The sequence below is a fragment of the Monosiga brevicollis genome, genomic scaffold, assembly GCF_000002865.3.
Source record: "Monosiga brevicollis MX1 MONBRscaffold_6 genomic scaffold, whole genome shotgun sequence".
NCBI lineage: Eukaryota > Choanoflagellata > Craspedida > Salpingoecidae > Monosiga > Monosiga brevicollis.
In genome coordinates, this window is record NW_001865043.1 from 342,577 (window position 1) to 360,459 (window position 17,883).

At 56.4% G+C, this 17,883-nt stretch overlaps 8 protein-coding genes across 8 annotated transcripts; 2 read left to right on the plus strand and 6 right to left on the minus strand.

Moving 5' to 3' along the window:
• Positions 1-820: 820 nt before the first annotated feature.
• On the minus strand, positions 821-1,577 carry MONBRDRAFT_6999 (uncharacterized protein; the record flags this gene model as incomplete). Its single annotated transcript, XM_001744603.1, has 3 exons — positions 821-1,142; positions 1,216-1,315; positions 1,493-1,577. The coding sequence occupies 3 exons, from the start codon at positions 1,575-1,577 to the stop codon at positions 821-823; spliced, it is 507 nt and encodes a 168-aa protein (XP_001744655.1).
• A 353-nt stretch (positions 1,578-1,930) lies between these two features.
• Positions 1,931-2,446, plus strand: MONBRDRAFT_7000 (uncharacterized protein; the record flags this gene model as incomplete). The annotated part of the gene is made up of 1 exon (XM_001744416.1): positions 1,931-2,446. The coding sequence occupies one exon, from the start codon at positions 1,931-1,933 to the stop codon at positions 2,444-2,446; it is 516 nt and encodes a 171-aa protein (XP_001744468.1).
• A 176-nt stretch (positions 2,447-2,622) lies between these two features.
• MONBRDRAFT_15956 (uncharacterized protein) lies at positions 2,623-3,516 on the minus strand (the record flags this gene model as incomplete). Its single annotated transcript, XM_001744604.1, has 5 exons — positions 2,623-2,681; positions 2,788-2,856; positions 2,970-3,114; positions 3,189-3,317; positions 3,451-3,516. The coding sequence occupies 5 exons, from the start codon at positions 3,514-3,516 to the stop codon at positions 2,623-2,625; spliced, it is 468 nt and encodes a 155-aa protein (XP_001744656.1).
• Positions 3,517-3,739: 223 nt separating this feature from the next.
• Positions 3,740-5,183, minus strand: MONBRDRAFT_20420 (uncharacterized protein). The gene is made up of 7 exons (XM_001744605.1): positions 5,051-5,183; positions 4,854-4,939; positions 4,637-4,794; positions 4,477-4,519; positions 4,270-4,381; positions 4,046-4,167; positions 3,740-3,950 (listed from the first exon to the last, which is right to left on the minus strand). The coding sequence occupies exons 1-7, from the start codon at positions 5,169-5,171 to the stop codon at positions 3,798-3,800; spliced, it is 795 nt and encodes a 264-aa protein (XP_001744657.1). The 5' UTR covers positions 5,172-5,183; the 3' UTR covers positions 3,740-3,797.
• Positions 5,184-5,571: 388 nt separating this feature from the next.
• Positions 5,572-6,680, plus strand: MONBRDRAFT_36502 (uncharacterized protein). Its single transcript, XM_001744417.1, has 2 exons — positions 5,572-5,850; positions 6,008-6,680. The coding sequence occupies exons 1-2, from the start codon at positions 5,668-5,670 to the stop codon at positions 6,422-6,424; spliced, it is 600 nt and encodes a 199-aa protein (XP_001744469.1). The 5' UTR covers positions 5,572-5,667; the 3' UTR covers positions 6,425-6,680.
• A 522-nt stretch (positions 6,681-7,202) lies between these two features.
• MONBRDRAFT_31826 (uncharacterized protein) lies at positions 7,203-11,103 on the minus strand (the record flags this gene model as incomplete). The annotated part of the gene is made up of 10 exons (XM_001744606.1): positions 10,654-11,103; positions 10,391-10,511; positions 9,981-10,264; positions 8,566-9,850; positions 8,317-8,382; positions 8,122-8,233; positions 7,830-8,003; positions 7,682-7,734; positions 7,514-7,562; positions 7,203-7,335 (listed from the first exon to the last, which is right to left on the minus strand). Exons 1-10 carry the CDS (start codon positions 10,780-10,782, stop codon positions 7,203-7,205), a joined length of 2,406 nt encoding a protein of 801 aa, XP_001744658.1. The 5' UTR covers positions 10,783-11,103.
• A 916-nt stretch (positions 11,104-12,019) lies between these two features.
• On the minus strand, positions 12,020-14,137 carry MONBRDRAFT_16039 (uncharacterized protein; the record flags this gene model as incomplete). Its single annotated transcript, XM_001744607.1, has 7 exons — positions 12,020-12,151; positions 12,344-12,425; positions 12,570-12,682; positions 12,784-13,335; positions 13,438-13,536; positions 13,625-13,813; positions 13,952-14,137. The coding sequence occupies 7 exons, from the start codon at positions 14,135-14,137 to the stop codon at positions 12,020-12,022; spliced, it is 1,353 nt and encodes a 450-aa protein (XP_001744659.1).
• Positions 14,138-14,367: 230 nt separating this feature from the next.
• MONBRDRAFT_24176 (uncharacterized protein) lies at positions 14,368-17,777 on the minus strand (the record flags this gene model as incomplete). The annotated part of the gene is made up of 10 exons (XM_001744608.1): positions 14,368-14,429; positions 14,661-14,751; positions 14,849-14,995; positions 15,163-15,536; positions 15,679-15,889; positions 15,979-16,155; positions 16,296-16,379; positions 16,515-16,799; positions 16,908-17,144; positions 17,253-17,777. 10 exons carry the CDS (start codon positions 17,775-17,777, stop codon positions 14,368-14,370), a joined length of 2,193 nt encoding a protein of 730 aa, XP_001744660.1.
• Positions 17,778-17,883: the final 106 nt, after the last annotated feature.

A 17,883-nucleotide genomic window follows, 5' to 3' on the forward strand; every position in this document is an offset into this window, starting at 1 on the left:
TTTTGGGGGGGGGGGGGGGGGGCAAGAGAGGCCGCCGAGAAGGAGCTGGCACACGGAGACGGGGAGACGGGGACCAAAGACACGCTCGAGCCGCAAGAGAATTGCGCAGAGAGACGACACGCACAAGGCGTGGCACAGAGGGCCAGGATGGCAACCCGAGCACAACAAGTGATCTCTAGTCCAGTCAGCTCACAAGAGCCAGCGCTCGGGTTTGAGTGGGAAAATAGAGACAGCGCTTGAGCAGAGCATTCTCACAGAGGACGACACAATCATGATGCAACAGAACGTAAGAAAGATCAGCCAAAACCAGAGATGTGATAAATCTGACGAACGGAGACAGAGATTCTCTCGAGTCACACGATCACAGGCAGAGGTGCATCCAAGTAGTTGACGTCAGGTGACCGCGGCCATCGACCGCGGCGGCAACAGCAGAATGAAGAAGAAGCGTAAGTGCTTGAACGAATGCGCTTCGCTTCCTTGCCCCCCGTCCCCCCCTCTCCCACCGCCCCCCTTCCCACCCCGTCTTCCCTTCTTTATCTCTCATTCCCTCCCTTTACCCCTTTCTGTGTGCCTTTTGCGCTTTGCGCTGATCAATCGGACTGCCGCTCACTGGAGCTTGGTACAGCTCTGTTCAATGTCGATTTTGGCGCGGCCAACGAGGCGACGCCGGGGCCTTTGCCCGATTTGCTCCCAGCCACGGCCATTGCAAGTGGGCCTCCACCTGGCCTTGCTGCTCAACCCCCAGCCAGTCCCGTTCAGCACCTCTTCCCTGCCTTTGCTGCGGGCTCCGTCACACTGCCTGGCTCAGTAAGCTGGCCGTTCAGCAGCCGTCGTTGTTTCTTGGCACCTCAAAGAAATGCTGTGCTAACCGATCGACCGTGGCTCGCTTGCCCAGTCCGACGATGAGCCTGTAACAGTGACGCGCACTGAAGAATTCGAGGTGGTGCAACCGTTGGGTGCTGGCTCTTTCGGTGAAGTTGTGGGCGTCATACATCGCCCAACGAATCGTCGCATCGCACGCAAGGTACAAGGTCATGGAGATACCCCCCCGTGCAGGATCCCGATCGGGCTCTGCATATTGCCGTGCCGTCCCATGCCTCATCACCCTTGATCGCTTGTGCAGGAACTTCACCTTTTCCACGCTCAACGACAGCACGAGCAGGGTCAGAGTATTAAGAGGTACATTCTTGACCCAGCACACCTCGTTTCTCTCACTTCTCCTTCTCCTTCTCCTTCTCCTTCTCCTTCTCCTTCGCCTTCTTCTTCGCCTTCGCCTTCTCCTTCTCCTCCTTCTTATCCCTCGAGCTGATCTCGCCTTGTGCGCAGAGAAATCATGACGCTTCAAAAGAGCAGTGTTGGTCAACCGCACATCATCGAGTTTTATGGCTTTCTCTTCCAAAACGAGGTAAGAACCGCACCGCTGTGTGCCTCTCGGGCCTCATCTCCCGCTATCAGTCCTCATGGTGGTTTGCATGCCATGTTTCTAGCATACCATCCATCTGTTTGTTGAATGGATGAATGTGGGCTCGCTTCTCGTCCTCAAGACTCCGCGTGAAGGTATGCAGCCCAGTTGTCATGGCGCGCGTGTGCATAACAAGCGAGGCTACTCCCGCGCTGGCAATGGCGGCCACGCCCGTGCACTCAACCACACGCCCCTGCTGTCATATATGCTTTTGTACAGATACTCCCGCGCTGGAGGAGGATCTTCTATTGTATGTGACCAGTTGCATCGTTCGTGGCCTCGATTTTCTGCACAACACGCTGAAAATCGTGCATCGCGATGTCAAACCTTCGAGTAAGCACCCAGACTCACATCTGCCGACACTCCCCGCGTCCCTGTCACCCTCTGGTGGCGACAGCCAGCAAGAGTACCCCCCTTCTTCTTCGATTCCCCCTCCCCCGCTCACCTCTCGCGCGTGCATCTTTCACCATGACCACCATGACAGACGTTCTCATCAACACCAAAGGAGAGATCAAACTCTGTGACTTTGGCTTGAGCAAGGAGCTGGACCTTATCCGCTCGGTGGCGGACACCTATGTGGGTAGCATGTTGTACATGTCACCCGAGCGACTTGATCCCAAGGGGTTTCCACACGCTGACCGCTGTCAGGGCGACGTGTGGGGCCTCGCGTTGACCGTGGCCGAGGTCGCGTTGGGACGCTTTCCCCTTGTTCAGGACGAGAAAAAGTTGTCCACCATGCGCGAGCTGGAATGCGTGCTGATGACGCTACAAGCGTCCAGTCCCGTCTTACCCAGTATGCCGGCGCTCGAATCGCTCCTCGGAGACTGCATCAAGACTGATCCGGCGCAGCGAGCGACCATCTCGGCCCTGTTGGAGCGCCCCTGTCTGCAGGACGTATCCCGAGACCCCCTTCTTCTTTGGCTACGTGCTGCTGGATATCAGGATGAGCTGCTCGAGGCCCCTACCGCTACAGAAAGCTCGTGAGCCCAGAGGCAACGTTAATGAGCTGGACTGGAGTGGCTGAACCTGGTTATCCGCGCTCAAAGCATGCCTCGACAGCGCAGCTCCTTGTACAAAGTGTTGTATGCGTGTAATCTTGTCATGGCCCCGAGGACAAATAATCGAATGATTCTATTGAAGATCTGCATGAACCACTGCCTCTAATCGCTACCGGTTGAGCCAATGATGCCTTTCTTAAGAATGATGTTGGCGTAAAAGGCTGCTCCAGCCCGATCGTTCCCGCGCCGGTGCACCAAGGTGCGACACGTTGTAAGAATGTCATCATGAGGAAGCACAAGTGGGTGGGGTATCAAAAGCGCACTGACCTTCTTCGCCGGTCGCCACCACAACATACGCCTTCTTGGCACGCTCGTAAAATGCGAATCGCTCCACCTCTATGACAAGAGTGCACCACAGAAAACATGAACATGGAGACTGCTTTCACCACATGGGAGGTGCAGAGCCGGGGAAGGTGTAACGACATTGCCATCTGGGGGGAAGGGGGCACCTTCAAAATCGATGGTGCGGCCCTCAGCCTCCTTCACGGCAGCCTTGTACTCGTCCCAGATGGGAGTCTTCCAGCCCGCCGCCTTGTGCATGTCCATCATTTCCATGAGCGCGCAGGGACCGCACGTTGTGTCCAAGGGCAAAACCTGTCGCGTGTGGCCGAGGTCAGACTTCATACAGCACCGAGTGCAGTTTGGCACAGGATGTCAGCTGGACGGACCTGCAGGATGGCCTTGAGAAGATCAACGGCACCCAGTGCATCACAACGAATCACGTTGCAGGGCGTGTGGGCACCCACGCTCTCTGATGGAAAGTTGGCATCGCCCAGGACTAGCTCGTCGCCGTGTCCCTGCATTTCCAGCAGGCAAGGGTGAATCAACAATCGCCATCCGATCCGATCCCATTCACGGAACCCAAACCAGCAAGACTGCCCCTCGCAACCCATCTCCACTTGTCGCAAGGTATACAGCAGCCCGCCGTACCATCTTGGCCAGTGCAAAGAGCAGCTCCGGCGGCAGGATCTTTGGGATGCCCTTGAGGATGGTCATCGTGCACTGTTGTTAGTGTTGTTGATGTGTGTGTTGAAATGAATGAAAAAAGCTGCACAACACACACACACACACACACACACACACACACACACACACACACACACACACACACTACTCTCTCTCTCTCTCTCTCTCTCTTACCACACACTTCTTGACATTCAAAACGACTTTTTAGGGGAAGGCAGACAGGGAGGAACAGTTTGCTACGGCGCTCTGCGCTCACACCAAAATGTCAATTGCTATATTCGGCCCTACGGTCCGAAGATGATGGCACGGGTTTAGGCCGCCCAAAAGCCACCATCCACTGGGAGAATGGCACCATGCACCATGCCGGCGCGCTCGCTCAAGAGATAGACAATGGCATCAACCACGTCCTCCTCCTCGGCGAAACGGCGGAGAGGAATGCGCGCCAGCATCGGCGCAGCCTTGGCCTGGCACGAGCACGCAACACACAGAGCACGATCTCATGAGTCGTGGGTATGATCCTCGAGTCCTAGTCGCTGGAGTACACACGCGCCGCACCAACCTCATCGGACCAAGCCGCCTTGCCCATGTCGGTGAGGACCACGGTGGGGTTGACGCTGTTGACGCGAATGCCGCGAGGACCGAGCTCGACCGCCATCATGCGAGTCAGCTGATCCATGGCCCCTGCACCAGCACAAACAACAAAGGTTCACGACTTGCTTGAAACATAACGCTCCCTCTTTCACGGATGCCGCAAAGCTCGAGTAAAGGTGAAGTTGAACACACCTTTGCTGACGCAATAAGCCGTGTGGTCGGGCAGCCCGACTGTAGAGGCCTGGCTGGAAACATTGACGATGGCACCCTTGGCCTGTCGTGCCAGCATGCTACGTGCTGCAGCCTACACAGGGCATAGGCAGCAGAAAGAGTTACCACGTGCCACAGACAACGCAGGCCCCCAACACCAGAGAAACACGAGGGGTTGCGTATGCTGACCTGTCCAGCCACGAGAGAGCCAGTCACATTGACCGTCATGACCCTGATCCCACCCGTATGGCAAGTAAGCTGTAGTGAGGTGCCCAGCCATGCTGCTCGCTCGTAGTGTCTGTATCGTTTCTCAGCCTCTTTGGTGCGCTTTCCACTGGCATGACCTTACTTTTCGAATTCGGCAATGTCGTGCGTCTCGAGCGGAGCCAGATACGTGATGCCAGCATTGTTGACCAGCAGGTCGATGTCGCCAAGGCCGTTCAGAATCTCCGTGGCCTCGCTGGTGTTGCCCAGATCACAGTACACGCCTTCGACGTTCGGCACATCCTATGCAGTGAACGCGATGAGAACGGCCGGCATCGCCAAGCTGGATCATGGCCACTCACAGCAAACTGTTCCAGGCCGCTGCGCCCCAGGGCTTTGACATTGGCACCAAGCTGGGCCAGCTTCAAGACCGTGGCACGACCAATTCCTAAACGTGCGGAAAAGTGTCAGGTACAGGCAGAGCAAAGAACAGGCCTCCACTGATTGGCCTTGCACGATCAGTCACGGGGTCCCGCAAAGGGCAGCAAATACTACACACCTTTGGTACCACCGGTCACAACGGCGGTTTTGCCGGTGAAATCAACCGCATAGCTGCTGTTGGCGCGCGCCAGCAAAGGTCGGCGCAACGCCTGGGTGGCCTGTCGCATCAAAGACAACATGCTTGCCGATCTGCCAAAAGCAAAGGGCAGCGCAACGCTATAAGCACTTGTACACCATGACCTCGCGTTGCGCCAACCTCCCTTGCCCCCACCCAGCTCTACCCGTCCCATCTCTCTCTCTCTCCCCTTCTGCCCCCTGCGATCTCCCAACAGCTCGTCAGCGGCGCAGCACCTCGATCGCGCTCGAAACGAAAACACACACACACACACACACACACACACACACACACACACACACAAGAGAGAGATGACTGAAAGTGTGAAAACCCGATAAAAGTCGTCCAGACCTTGTTCGATACAATTAAGTGTGAGTAAAAGTTTCACTTCCGCTTACATGCTAGTGTGCCGGTGTTTGACGGGCGGTCGCGGCAGTTGGCGCGCGGCAGGCAGTCAGTGAGTGGGCTTGAGATAGCATTGACGCAGCGAGAAAGACTGGGTGTTGAAGACTGTTCGGGGGACAAGAGAAGGGGGTTTGTAACGGGTGGTGCTACTCGAGATGGGAAACTCGGCATCTCAGGGCGCCAAGCGCGCATATCCGCAGGCCCAGGCGGCGGCCAAGCAAGCTGCAGAGGTGCTGCAGCAGGCACCAAAGCAGGCAGCTCAGCGAAGCCAGCCGGCAACAACGGCCGGTGCTCGCAAGACTCAAGAGCAGTCACTTCCTGAGAATATGGCTGCTCAAGTAAGTGCCCCCTTTGTTGTTTCTGGAATTGCATCGCTTGCTTGCTGGCCTTTGCCCCTTGCCCCTTGCACGATGCACCATGGCAACTTCATGGTCAGGCGAGGCGTTGGTTTCGTGCGGGCCTAGCAAGAACTGAGTGCTTCCCGGTGTCTCACAGGCAGCACGTGAAGAAGAGAAGCATTGCCGGACGGCGGTCCCACAGCCTGGAGAAGTGGAAGACTCCACCACGTTCCTGGAGACGGTCAAGCAAATCTACGTGGCTTCCCAGGATGTTCAATCAAATCTACCTGCCGACGAGCTTGCGCAGCAAGCCGTGGCGCACCGCACCAAGCCTACTGACCGCCAGCTGGACCGCGCCCGTGAGCGCCTTCCCGCTTCTGAGCGTGCCGATGACGTTGTCGAGGGTCGTCTCAACTTTCAACAACTGCAAAACGTTTTGCGCCTCGATCTCGCCACCCGCCCGAGCTCCGACCTGACCAAGGTGGCTCAGAATCTCAAGGTCTCAGAAGACGACATTCGGCGCATCGTCTATTACTACCGGCTCCCAGTCCGCCCACAACAGCAAGAGGCCTAGCCGTGCAGCCCACAGCCGTGCAGCTCACGACCACCCAAAACTCCCGTAGCACCGAGCGAAGCGAAGGTCGAAGCAACGCCATGTCTTTTATGCTCCGCACTCTTGTTCACAGTGACCCCACCCTGCCCCGTGCCCATGATCACAGCTCGATTAACCTTGTCCGAGACAAGCGTCAACTTGTTGGTGTGCGACCTTCTGATGTCTCCGCAGACGTCGGCACATGCAGATCCGATAGAAAATCGAGTTGACTTGCTTGTTTTTCCCAAAACCACATACCACTTAGATACTGCGATATCGAACAAGCGATGGCTGAGCTTCTGCCGTGAAATAATCAATTCACAAATTGTCGGGATGCTCCAAGGGAGCATATCGGCCTTGACGCCGCGCACCAAGCACGGGTACCCGGTGGTGGTACTGAATCGCCACGCTCAAGATGCACAGCACAAAAAGCAAAAAGGGCCAAGAGAAGATTATAAGATTACAGATGGCACTGTCACAGATGACAACACAAAGGCTCTACAGATGTACATGCGACAAGCACGATGCTGAAGAAGCGATCGGCAAGAAAGCTCAGGCGTCGACCTCGTCACAGGCGCACCTAGTCAAAACCACGTCAAGGCCGTCAGAATGCATGCAGCGCCTGGTTCACGACTACGCCGCCGTCCATAAGCCGGGACTGAGAGGCCGGATGTGCACTTACTTCTTTGGACAATTTTCATCATCGTACTTGTAGCGTCCATTCCATTTTGAATCACGCTTCTCGCAGTAGCGCTCGCACTTATCGGCCGAAGGAGGATCCTTGCACGGCTTGCCTGGAGCACGATGGAATGAGCAAATACATCACTTTCTCATCCCGCTTTCTCAGCTGACTCGCAGGAGAGGATAGATCATACCTTGGCAGCAGCAAATGCCTGCACAATCAGCACCCCCCTTGAAGGGATCGCAGTCATCGCGAGGGTCATCGACACAAGTCTGGTACTCTGGATGGCTGCACCGCTGTCCCGTGATGCCACCACACCTGCGCGCGCAGAATCCCTGTTGAGCGAAACCCACGGAGAGTAGTCAACATCGAAAGCAGGTCAAACTTACGGCTCGGGATTGCTGGCCAGGCATGACTTGATATCCACGCGGCGGTAGTCTGAGCAGGGTGTACAGCGAGGGCAAACAAGCAGTCAGGCACCACCCAACTAGGCCACGATTTGCATTGACGTTGCGAGTCCAAGCAAGCGGACAGCCAGCACAGCTCTGTCTACTTACAAAATGGAAGGCAGACACCCATGCGCTCATTCTTGACTGGCACACATTGCAGACTAGCACATCGCGGTATCACAGCACAGGACAATAGTGGTTCCGTGAGATCAAAGCCGAACGATCGCAGATCGACGACCACAGGTGCAACTCATACCCAGCTTTGCAATCGCTGTCAACTCGGCAACGTGGCGCCTCCTCCTTCAGGGCAGCCTTGACCTCCGATTTGAGCGCCTTTTCCTCATCGCGACACTTTTTCGGCAGCTTGCATGCATCACCAAAAGGTCCCTGCTCTTGGCCAGGACAAGGGAAGGTCTTGCCGTCGCCAATGCTGTAAAAGTATGCGAGTACAGAGATGGTGTGGTCAGGCAATCGAAACGAAACGCGATAACTTGGGCAAGCTATTGGCATTTGAGCCGACTGTAAAACAAGATGCAAAATGACCATACCTAAACACCCATTCACCGGTAGTAGGGCAGCAAGCATAGCCCTCAAAGCCCATGGGGTTGCCAAATTTGCCAGGCTCCAAGAGTGGGTTGCAACATTGCTCCTTTTTGGCAACTGCAAGCCGGTCCAAAGTACACAAGGATGAGGATGGTGCATGCAAATGAGCGTTGAGAAACGAGAGAGAAATCTGAACGTACTGCACTCGGGGCACTTGATCATGCATCCACAGTCGTCATACTTGGGTCGGGACACGGCAGCGCAATCTGGGAGTCACGCCCCCAAAGACCGATGAGTGCAAAAAAAAAAAAAAACAGGAAGGGTGAATGAGACTCGGGGCCACACCGAGTCACAAAGGGAGCGCAGCGGCATGGTGCGCGGCATGGTGTAGCCAGAGTACAACTTCAGATGATCGATACGTGGGAAGAAGCCAGGAGAAAAAAACGTACCATCGGGGATGGCAGGGCAGAGCAAATCTTCGCAGTCGTAGCAGAGGCATCGAGGCTCTTGGTACTCGAGGCAGAAGCGCTTGGTGCAGTATTCAATGCAGCCGTCAGCAGAGACGGAGCAGGTGTTGCAGCCATCAAACCAGGAGGTGCAGTTGGCTGGGAGGTCGCAAGGATCTTGAGGCTTCAAGCACTGGCCACGCACACAGCGCTCGCCCTCATCGCAGCAGCTCTCAACTCCATCAGGGCTGGTGCAGATCTGCTCGCGGGGGCAAGGCGGGTCGGCGTCGCAGCGACCGTTCCAGACGCACTGGTTGTCAACGCAGGAGCAGGCGCCTGCGGGCCGGAAGTCCAGCAATTCGCACGTGGTGGCGACGTCCTCTGCGGCGCAAACCTCGCCCGAGCAGCCACTGACCACACAGTCAGCGGCGGTCTCGCACTTGTTGTCGGCACTGGGAGCCTCGAAGCGCTCATAGTACGGATGGTCTTCGTCGTAACACACATCAATGGGCACACATCGACCACCGCACAGCGGGCAGGCTGGGTCCATGACGCACATCTCATCGTCATCGCAGCAGAGCAGGTTTGAGGGATTGCTGGGATCGATGACATCCCCCTGCAGGCAGCGCTTCTCCTCGGGGCAACCGACCCAGGCTGAAACACAGGCACAAATCTCGCAGCCGTTCTCGTCCACTTGAAAGCCGTGCTCACAGTGCAGGCGGCAAGACACCGGTGGACAAATGGGCTGTTCGCAGTCGTGCACCCACGAGCAGGTGCCATAGCGGCACTGGCACGAGCTATCAGCTGGCGGCTCGAGCGTATATGGGCAAAAGTCGGCGTCCTCCTCAGCAGCACAGGCCTGGTTGTTGCAGCCCGTGGCGACACAGTCCTTGTCCGAGTCGCAGGCCTGGTTCAGTTCAAGGCCTTCAAGGTTGGCAAAATCGGCTGAATCTTGGGGCACGGAGAGGTTGCAGAGCGCCAACAAGGGGCAGGCCCGGCCAAAAGGACCTTGGGGAAACTCGGGGCAGTCAAACACGCCTTCCCGGTCACTCTCCATCCAAGTTCCCGTGGTGGGGCAGCAAGCATGGCGAAACTTGACGAGGGGGTTGCCAAATTGACCGGGCTCCTTGAGCGGATCACAGCATGGCGCCTCCCGGCACCGGCATACAGGGCAGTCGTTGTCATCCGTGACAAATCCAAAGGGGCATTTGAGATCGCAATCGCGCATGTCCCGGCACGGGCTGCATGAATGCCAGATGCATTCGTTGTTGACGCAGCCACACTCGCCCTGTTTGGACGGTAAGCAAGTGGTTCAGCCCATGAGTGTGTCACACCGACGACGCGCATGCACTCACGGGGAGTCGAGAGGGGTCATGACAGAAGCGTAGGCCCAGGGGCGGGCAGGCATGGCGACTTACGTTGGGCACCCACGGCAAAGCCTCGCAGGTGGTGGCATAGGCCTGGGCAGCGCAGACCTCTGAGCTGCAACCAGAGACGATGCACTCATCATCCGAGCGGCATTCGCGAGTACCAGATGGGGCCTCAAATCGTTTGTAGAAGCGATCTCGCTCATCCAAGCAGGGTTTGCGCTTCTCGATGGGGCGCGTGCAAACGCCAAAGCAGTCGTCGCAATCATCGTCGCGGCCACCCATGTCGCACACCAGGTCTGCTGGGCACTCAAAACCTGCAATGCCACCGCAGACTGTAGCGGAAGAGAGTTGGAAAAAAAACACACACGCAACATGAGCAACATCATGTCTGCGAGCGGCATGCTAAGATCGTGAGGGACGACTCAACGCGGGGATGCATGCGAGGGCAGGAAGCGGACCAAAGGAGCATTGTTCTTGCACGGCAGTGCAGTGGACGTTCTCGTTGAGGGCAGTCACTTGGGCACGCTCCGTCTGCTGAGCCGCGTCCATCTCACAGTCAGCCACTGGCGGCTTGTCGGCCTGCCACGAGAGGAGATGATTCAATTTTGGAGACATGGAGTTGGCATGGAGAGTGAGGGCCATGGCAGGGTTTGAGACGTCAGAGACGTCAGGCATGTAGGGGATGAGCGACGATTAGAGTGGATCAAACGGTGGACTGTACCGAGATGCAGACGGCTTGACCGCAAACTTGGTGGATGTTACAGTCTTGGGCCTGGGCTGCGCTGAACATCACTGCAAGCAGGACGGCAGCGAGAAGCCGCAGGGGCCGGCGTAAAGCGACCGGAGACATGGTGCTGGGAGGGTGACTCCAAGCAACAGCTGCCAGCAGGAAGAGCAAGTTGGGCTCAGTGGATCAAGATAGGCGTGAAGGCAAACGGGTTGGGTGTCAAAGAAGTCAAAGAAAGACGGGTGGCACCAAGGCAGATCGAGACCAGCCGCTCCGGATTGGGCTGGATTCAACTTGTGGCCAAGATGAGGATCGAGAAAAATGCTGTGTGCCGACGTCGTGAGCCCACGATCATCCGAGGTGAATCGTGTGGCCCTCAGGTTTCTGAGACTGGCCAATGCATGTGCAGTGGCAGCCAAAAGGGGCAAGCGTGACTGATCGTCGTCATGCACCCTGCGTCGCGCCCGGCCTAGAAGGCTGGAAAGTTGAGCAAATTCTTTCCCACGGACTGTCGTGATCAAGGAATGGTGTGTGTTGGTCGTGTCCACCCCATCCTGCGTAAAACCCTGGCCCACTGCTCCTGTGGGACCTGTGTGCAAGAGGAAGTCTTTTTTAAAAAAATATTTTTAAGCCTTGTGCGTCCTTGAGCCAAGCCGTGGCAGAGAGAGAGCCAGAAAACCTCTCCGCATTGATGACGACGATCAGGGGAAAGACCAGCCGACTTCCCAAGAGTCATGGGTATTGGAAACAATCAAGGCCACTCTGTAGCCTCTGTGTGTGTGTGTGCAAGTGCAAGTGTGAGCGTCCGCCGCGCGGTCATCCTTTCCTTGCATGCATGCACTGGGACAGAATCAGTGCATTTTTTATTATATTTTTCGTGTGTGGTGTTGGGGGGCAACCTTCAGCAGCAAGCGCGATCAAGCTACATGCCGGGCATGCTCGAGCGCTGGGCGTTTTGGGTTTTTGTTGTGCAAGAGGCAGCTGCTCTTGTTTCCAGCCGTGAGCTGCCGGGAGGTAAGAGAGGCTGACACTCTTTGGAAAAGGCTCTTGCCCTGTTCGAGTGACTGGATGACGACGACCAGGATGGCTCAGGTTTTTTTCCGAACTTGTTCGTATCACAGCCGGGCACGTTAGGCCAGAAATGGGACGGACCAGGCACGGAATTGTACACTGCCCGGCAACGAAACCAGTCCAACATTGAAGAATGCTTCAGCCGCGAGAAAGCAAATAGATGGGCAATGGAGGTAGGGGATGTCGCTGCCATTAAAGGTTGGTCAGTCAATTCACGCATCCCTTTTAAGTGGGCTATGTGGGGGCGCTCTCACTCGTGAACACCTCTGTTGAAGACTCAACATGAACATTACACGGTCGACACAGCCTCATACAAGTAGGCGTTGAGGTCAAAGTCGATGGATTGAGCCAGCGCCCGCGCTGTGCTATAGTCAATGCCCACCTTGTATTTACCATCGTCCAAAAGGTTGCTGGCCCGCACCTAACAAGCGTTGTGTGTGTTGGCCCCCCAAACAAGACCGTGGTCAGTGTGGAGGAAATAGTCGGCAAAATTATTACATGAGACAGACGCAATGCCACTTTGGATCGGGCACAAGAGCAGGCCAGGGCAGCAGCAAAGACAAGAAAGACAAAGAGGAAGGTGGATGGGCGCGTGTGCCAAGCTCGTCCGCACCTGATGTAGCATGCGAAGGGAGATGAGCGTTTGGATCTGTACTAGAAGCTCCGAAGTCGAAGTGCCAATACCATCATGAATGCTACACATTGGAACCAAGCGTTAAGAAGCGGACGTGGGAGGAGCGGCGGAACTGTTTCAGCCACCCGCTCAACATTCTGCCAACCCTTCTCCCTCAAACGCGCGACCAAAACGCCCGCGCAGACAACATCGTGGTTGATGCTACCTGTGAAAGATGGCCAGTAAACGATCGAGAGTAAACTGCCGTGGCCCCTTGAGGGTTTGGCTCTCGTGCATATGCACTACCGTGCCGCGCTTTGCCTTTTTGCTCTGTCGTCGCTGGCGCTACAATGCCAAACCCATGTCAACCGCAGAATCACTGGGTCGTTAGACAAAGCGATCACAAGACCCGGTCGCGGCCGGTGCGTTGTCGGACACACCTTGGCAAACAGGCGAAGATCGGCGCGGGGAGGATTGGATGAAGCTAGGTAGGCTGCCAAAAGAAGATACTTGGCGTGATACGGCAAGTCGAGGCGAAAGCCTGATGCCGCGCCAACACTCTCCGTGGCGTTGGCCTCGGGCGCTTGCAGCGCACCGGCCCATTCCACCGTCGAAACGTCGCGTAGATACAATCGGGTCAACTGCTTCTGCAGCACCGGCTTGATGCGCTGGAAGAGAGCCGAAAAGTTGTGCGGCTGCAGCTCACCCGATTGGATTGGCTCAAGCCATTTGGGCAGCAGGAGGGTCACCAGATGACCCAGCTCCGTTACCACACGGCAAGGGCCATGAAAGACGTCCCATAAAAGCTCCACAAAGCGTTGAAACAGCTGTGCCTCCACGTTCGCTGGTCGATGCAGAGTAATGATGCGCACCGTGTTGCGCCGATTGTAGGCCGGGAAGGGCACGCGCAGCGGCTCCACCATGCCTGTACCGCACTCAAACTTTTCCCACACAATATGACTGATGGAAACGACGCACACGTTACGTCTCGTCTACCATCCGTGCGCACAGATAGTCAGAGCACAAGTCCACCATCGGCTATGAAGGTCCGGTATTATGCGGTCGGCCTGCGGTGTGTTCAACACCATACCTACCAGCTCTTGTAGCCGAAGCAGGAGGGCCAGTAGCGTGGGCTTTTGATCTCGCAGCCGATCGCTATGATCTAGCACAATCAAAGTCTTTGCTGTGGGTGCCTGTGGAGGCAAAACCGGTTCCATTCCCGTCAGAAGACCGGGAGGGCGTCATGGCGTGCAAAAGGCGAGTATGAGGGAGTATTCGAACCGCTCGCTGGTCGATAATGTCGCGAAGGCTATCAACAAATGTGCTGGGGTGGTCGCATCGACCGTGGCCCGAGTAGCCGTTGGCTTCGCTGGGCTCCTCCCCCGCCAAAAGGTTGAGTGTATGCTCAAACACCAGGCGTTGCGAATAGCTCTCGATGCAATTGATCATGGCGTGTCGACCCGGGTAGGCCTAGTACATAGCAAAGAGCACATGTCAAGATTGCATGAGCCATTTTTCCCCGTTCACCATTTCAAGGGCCACATGGACCGCGACGCGCAAGTTGCGCGGCGCACTAGAGTTTCAATGAGCGCTCGCTCGCACACGCACCTCGAGAAGCGTCCGCATCACATGGCTCTTGCCAGTGGCAGTCGCGCCATAGATGTGCAGACAAGGCAGTGTGGGCGCCTCGGGTGCACCCAGCAAACTGAATAGCTGCTCAATCTGTTCTTCGCGACCCGGGCACTGTGCCACCACGGCTGCGGCAGCCGCCTGAACCTGAGGCGCCACCGGCATGTCAAAGCTGAAAAAAAAAAAAGAGAGAGAGAGAGAGAGAATTCAAAAGCGGAAGTGAGGTTTTTCTTACACTCGCTTGTTGTTATTTTTGATTTTTCCCTTTTTTGGGGCCTTTTTGCGAGGAAAAAAAGATGTTTGACCGAGATCAAAACTGTCAAAGTAAATTGGGCAAGGGATGATTGACAGGGGATTCACAGTGAACAATGGCCAGCACAAGAGCACGATTAGTTTCAGAGCTTGGCCCACAGGTGGCAGGCCAGAGGTAGGACCGCGGCCAGCAAGACGGCCAGCGCTGCATCAACCAGGGACAAGCCATTGGGTCCCAGCCGAGGTCGAACACCGGCCCCAGCCGGCAAGGGGCCCGGCATAACGTCCGGTCGAAAGCGGCGTCCATCTCGTACAAAGGCTTGGAGTGCTGCACAGGGAAGCAGCACGCTGGGCTCACGCAAGCGCTTGTGTAACTCCTCCATGCGTGCCAGCGCGCGTGGGGCGCCGAGCCGATCCGCCCAAAGGAAAAGCCCACCTTGCTGTGGCGGGAACCCAAGCCCCGCTGTTACAAGCATGTCCACGTCCATGGGCTCCTTGGCCACACCTTCGTCCAATGCCCGGCATGCCTATCAAATGAGCCCCACGCCACAAGGTCAAGCCGCAGGAAGCAGGGATGAGGGATTGAATGACTAGATCTCAGACAAAGGTGCGGAGCGTGAGGACCTCGTTGAGAATGGACAGAATGAGCGCGTCGGACACGTCAGCATCCGAAATGGGGTTGACTCGCTTGCTGTGCAAAACACCTTGCCCGTGTTGCGCATCCTCTTCCGCTGCGAGCCGGCTGCGCACAATCTGAGAGACGGCTTTCATCTATACATGCGCAAAGCGCGAGAGGGAGCAACCGGGGTCCAATCATCACACAAAGCGCTAGCAATCGTTGGCACAAGCACCTCGCAGGTAGCAGCGCTCGAGCAACAGCAAACAGGGCTCGCGAGGAACAAAAAGCGGGGCCAACCAAACACTGATCACGGGCTGACCTCGGGGTTTGCCTCGCCCTGTTTGCCTTCCTTCCACGCATAAAAGCCGGTGGACTCGCCCTGGAAGCTGCGGCCAGTCCAGCCACGGTCAAGCATGGCTCCCAAAAGGGCCTGTGCAGCATTGGCACCCGTCTCGCCCGTCAGGCCTTGGATGCTCTGGCCCACCATGCGGGCTGTCTTGAGACCAATGCCGTCCAAAATGGCAAACGGGCCCGCCGGAAAGCCTTGCCGTTGCATGACCTTGTCAATGCGTTCTTGTGATGCAGCCCCTGTGACGAGCAGATAGGCCGCCATGGTGTAAAAGGGGCTTGCGATGCGGTTTAAGATAAAGGCAGGACCGTCGCCCACGGTAACGGGCAGCTTGTTGCTCAGATCTGCCAAGAAAAGACAAAATATAAAAAAATATAAAAATAAGAATAAAAAAAAAGGCCGACATTGCCCACAGCGTCAAGTTGACGGGGGAAGCGATGATCCTTGACAACGGTTGAGAGGGATGAGAGGCAACATGATCCGCACCAGCAATGCGAAGGGCGCTCAGACGGCTCTCGTGGTTGCTCTCGGGCCCAGGAATGATTTCAACAACCGGCGTGACGTCGTGTTCGGGGTGAAAGTAGTGGACACCGACGATCCGGGCCTGTTCCGCAACGGGTAGGCCCTCGCAGAGCTTTGCCATGGGGATCGAAGACGTGTTGCTTACAAAAGTCGTGTTTTTGGTGGCAGACATGACCTAGTATTGTTGTTCGCCCCCAGGTGACTTGATCGTGAGCGCACGAACCACAGCCAACTTCTGAGAGCGCAGGAGGCAACAACCAGTACCTCGTGGATGAGCTTATGCTTGAGTGCCATATCCTCAGGAATGGCCTCCAAAACGACTGAAATGGCACCAGCTGCTTGAGCTTGCTGCTCAAAAGCAGCAAAGTCCTTTTCAGTGGTGTAGCTGATGGCTTCCATCCGTTCCTGGGCCTCGACTTTACTCATTCGGTGCTTGTTGACCTATCCGTTGCCACAGCCGAGAACAATCCCAAATCCGAGACATGAGTCGGCGCAAGGCATGTCGAAAAAAAAAAAAAAAAAAAGCATACGCATCACTTGGCCGGGCTTTGAAAGTCCCAAGTCCCTAAAATTGCACGAACCAAACCGGTAAATAGGCGCGAAACTCGCGTTTGTGCCCGGTCGATCATTTCCTTGTCAACGTCAAAGAATCGAACCGTGGCACCCTGGATGAGACGGACAAGAAAAACAAATAGCACGAGGCCATGGCAATGAGAGGCGCACATCCCTCAAACGCCGTGTGGACGGTACAGTGGTCCCGGCAGTAGTGGCAGTTGGAGTGAAGACTCGTGTTGACGTACATGGCGTGCCAGCTTTTGGCCAATGCCGACGCCCATCCATCCGGCGCCCACAACAAAGGCAAAAAGCGGTCGAGTATCAGGCTGACCATGACGAATGGCCGTGGATCGCGCCTTGATACTGCTCTTGGCCAGGAACAGACCCATCAAGCTGCGAGCCTCTGCCGTGGCCGCCAGCTGCAAGTAGCCGTCGGTCTCCCAGGCTAGCGCTTGTGCAAGTGACGAGGTACCCCAGCACTTGAGGACCGTCTCGAGGGCCACGTATGGTGCGATGAAATGCCTATGGGTCTAGTCGAGCCGAGGGATGATGAAAGCAGTAGCACAGGTATGATGTCAGATGCTAAATGGGCGTGCCGGTGCGGCGCCCAGCAAGGCCGAGTGGTTTGATGGTTGTACCTTGGCATCGATGGTACGTTTGGTCACGGTGTAGATGAGCTGTTGCTCGAGCCAGGTCTGGCCGAAGAGGTGGCTGGGAAATTTGGAGGCTGCGGGGACGTGGCGCAGTTGACCGCGCTGCAGCTTGTTTCGCAGCTGCGCCAAAAAAGGCGGTTCACTTGCGTCACGGGCCCAAGTGAGATGCTCGAGCGTGCCGTGCACGAGCTTGAGGCTCTGAGCCTTTTTCGCTTTGACTGTCTAGACGCATGAGGGTTACACGCACACGACGCAGTCTGCTGTGAGTAAGAAGGAGGGATTCAAGAAGAAGCTCACGCAAGTTTTGGGTGACGACGCAGCTGACCATACCTTTCCGGCCACAATCAGCTCGAGCGCGGGAGTGAGGCCAATCAAACGGGGCAAACGCACGCACCCTCCGGCACCCGGCAAGATGCCAAGCTGCACCTCGGGGAGGCCTATAGCCCTGCAAGTGACATCGGCAAAGCGATAGGTGCAGCTCAGCGCGAGTTCCAGGCCTCCACCCAGACAGGTTGCATTGATGCAGCAGACGGTGGGGTAGGGAAGATTTTCAATCTGATTGAGCAAATCCTTGATCTCCTCCACCATGGGTCGGGCAGCAGTGCTGGCCAAGGGAAGTGCAGCCTGGGCTTTGATGTCTGCGCCATGGCAGAAACTTGCGGCGTGGCGGCTACACACGACTACGAGCGCGGGCTCACGCTTTTGAATCAGATCAACAGCCTGCTGAACCTCCTGGCCCAACGTTTTGTCAAAGATGTTGACATCTTTCTCCTTGTTGTACAGCGCCAAGACCGCGATCGGATGATCGGCGGCCACGCCCTCGAAAAAGGCCACCTGGATTCGTTCACCGTCCATCTTGCTCAGCGTCCGGTCCAGCCCCTCTTGACAATTCTCGCTGGATCAATCACACCCACGGATCGTCACCGGGATATAAACTGACAGCAATCCATGCAACCCAAGA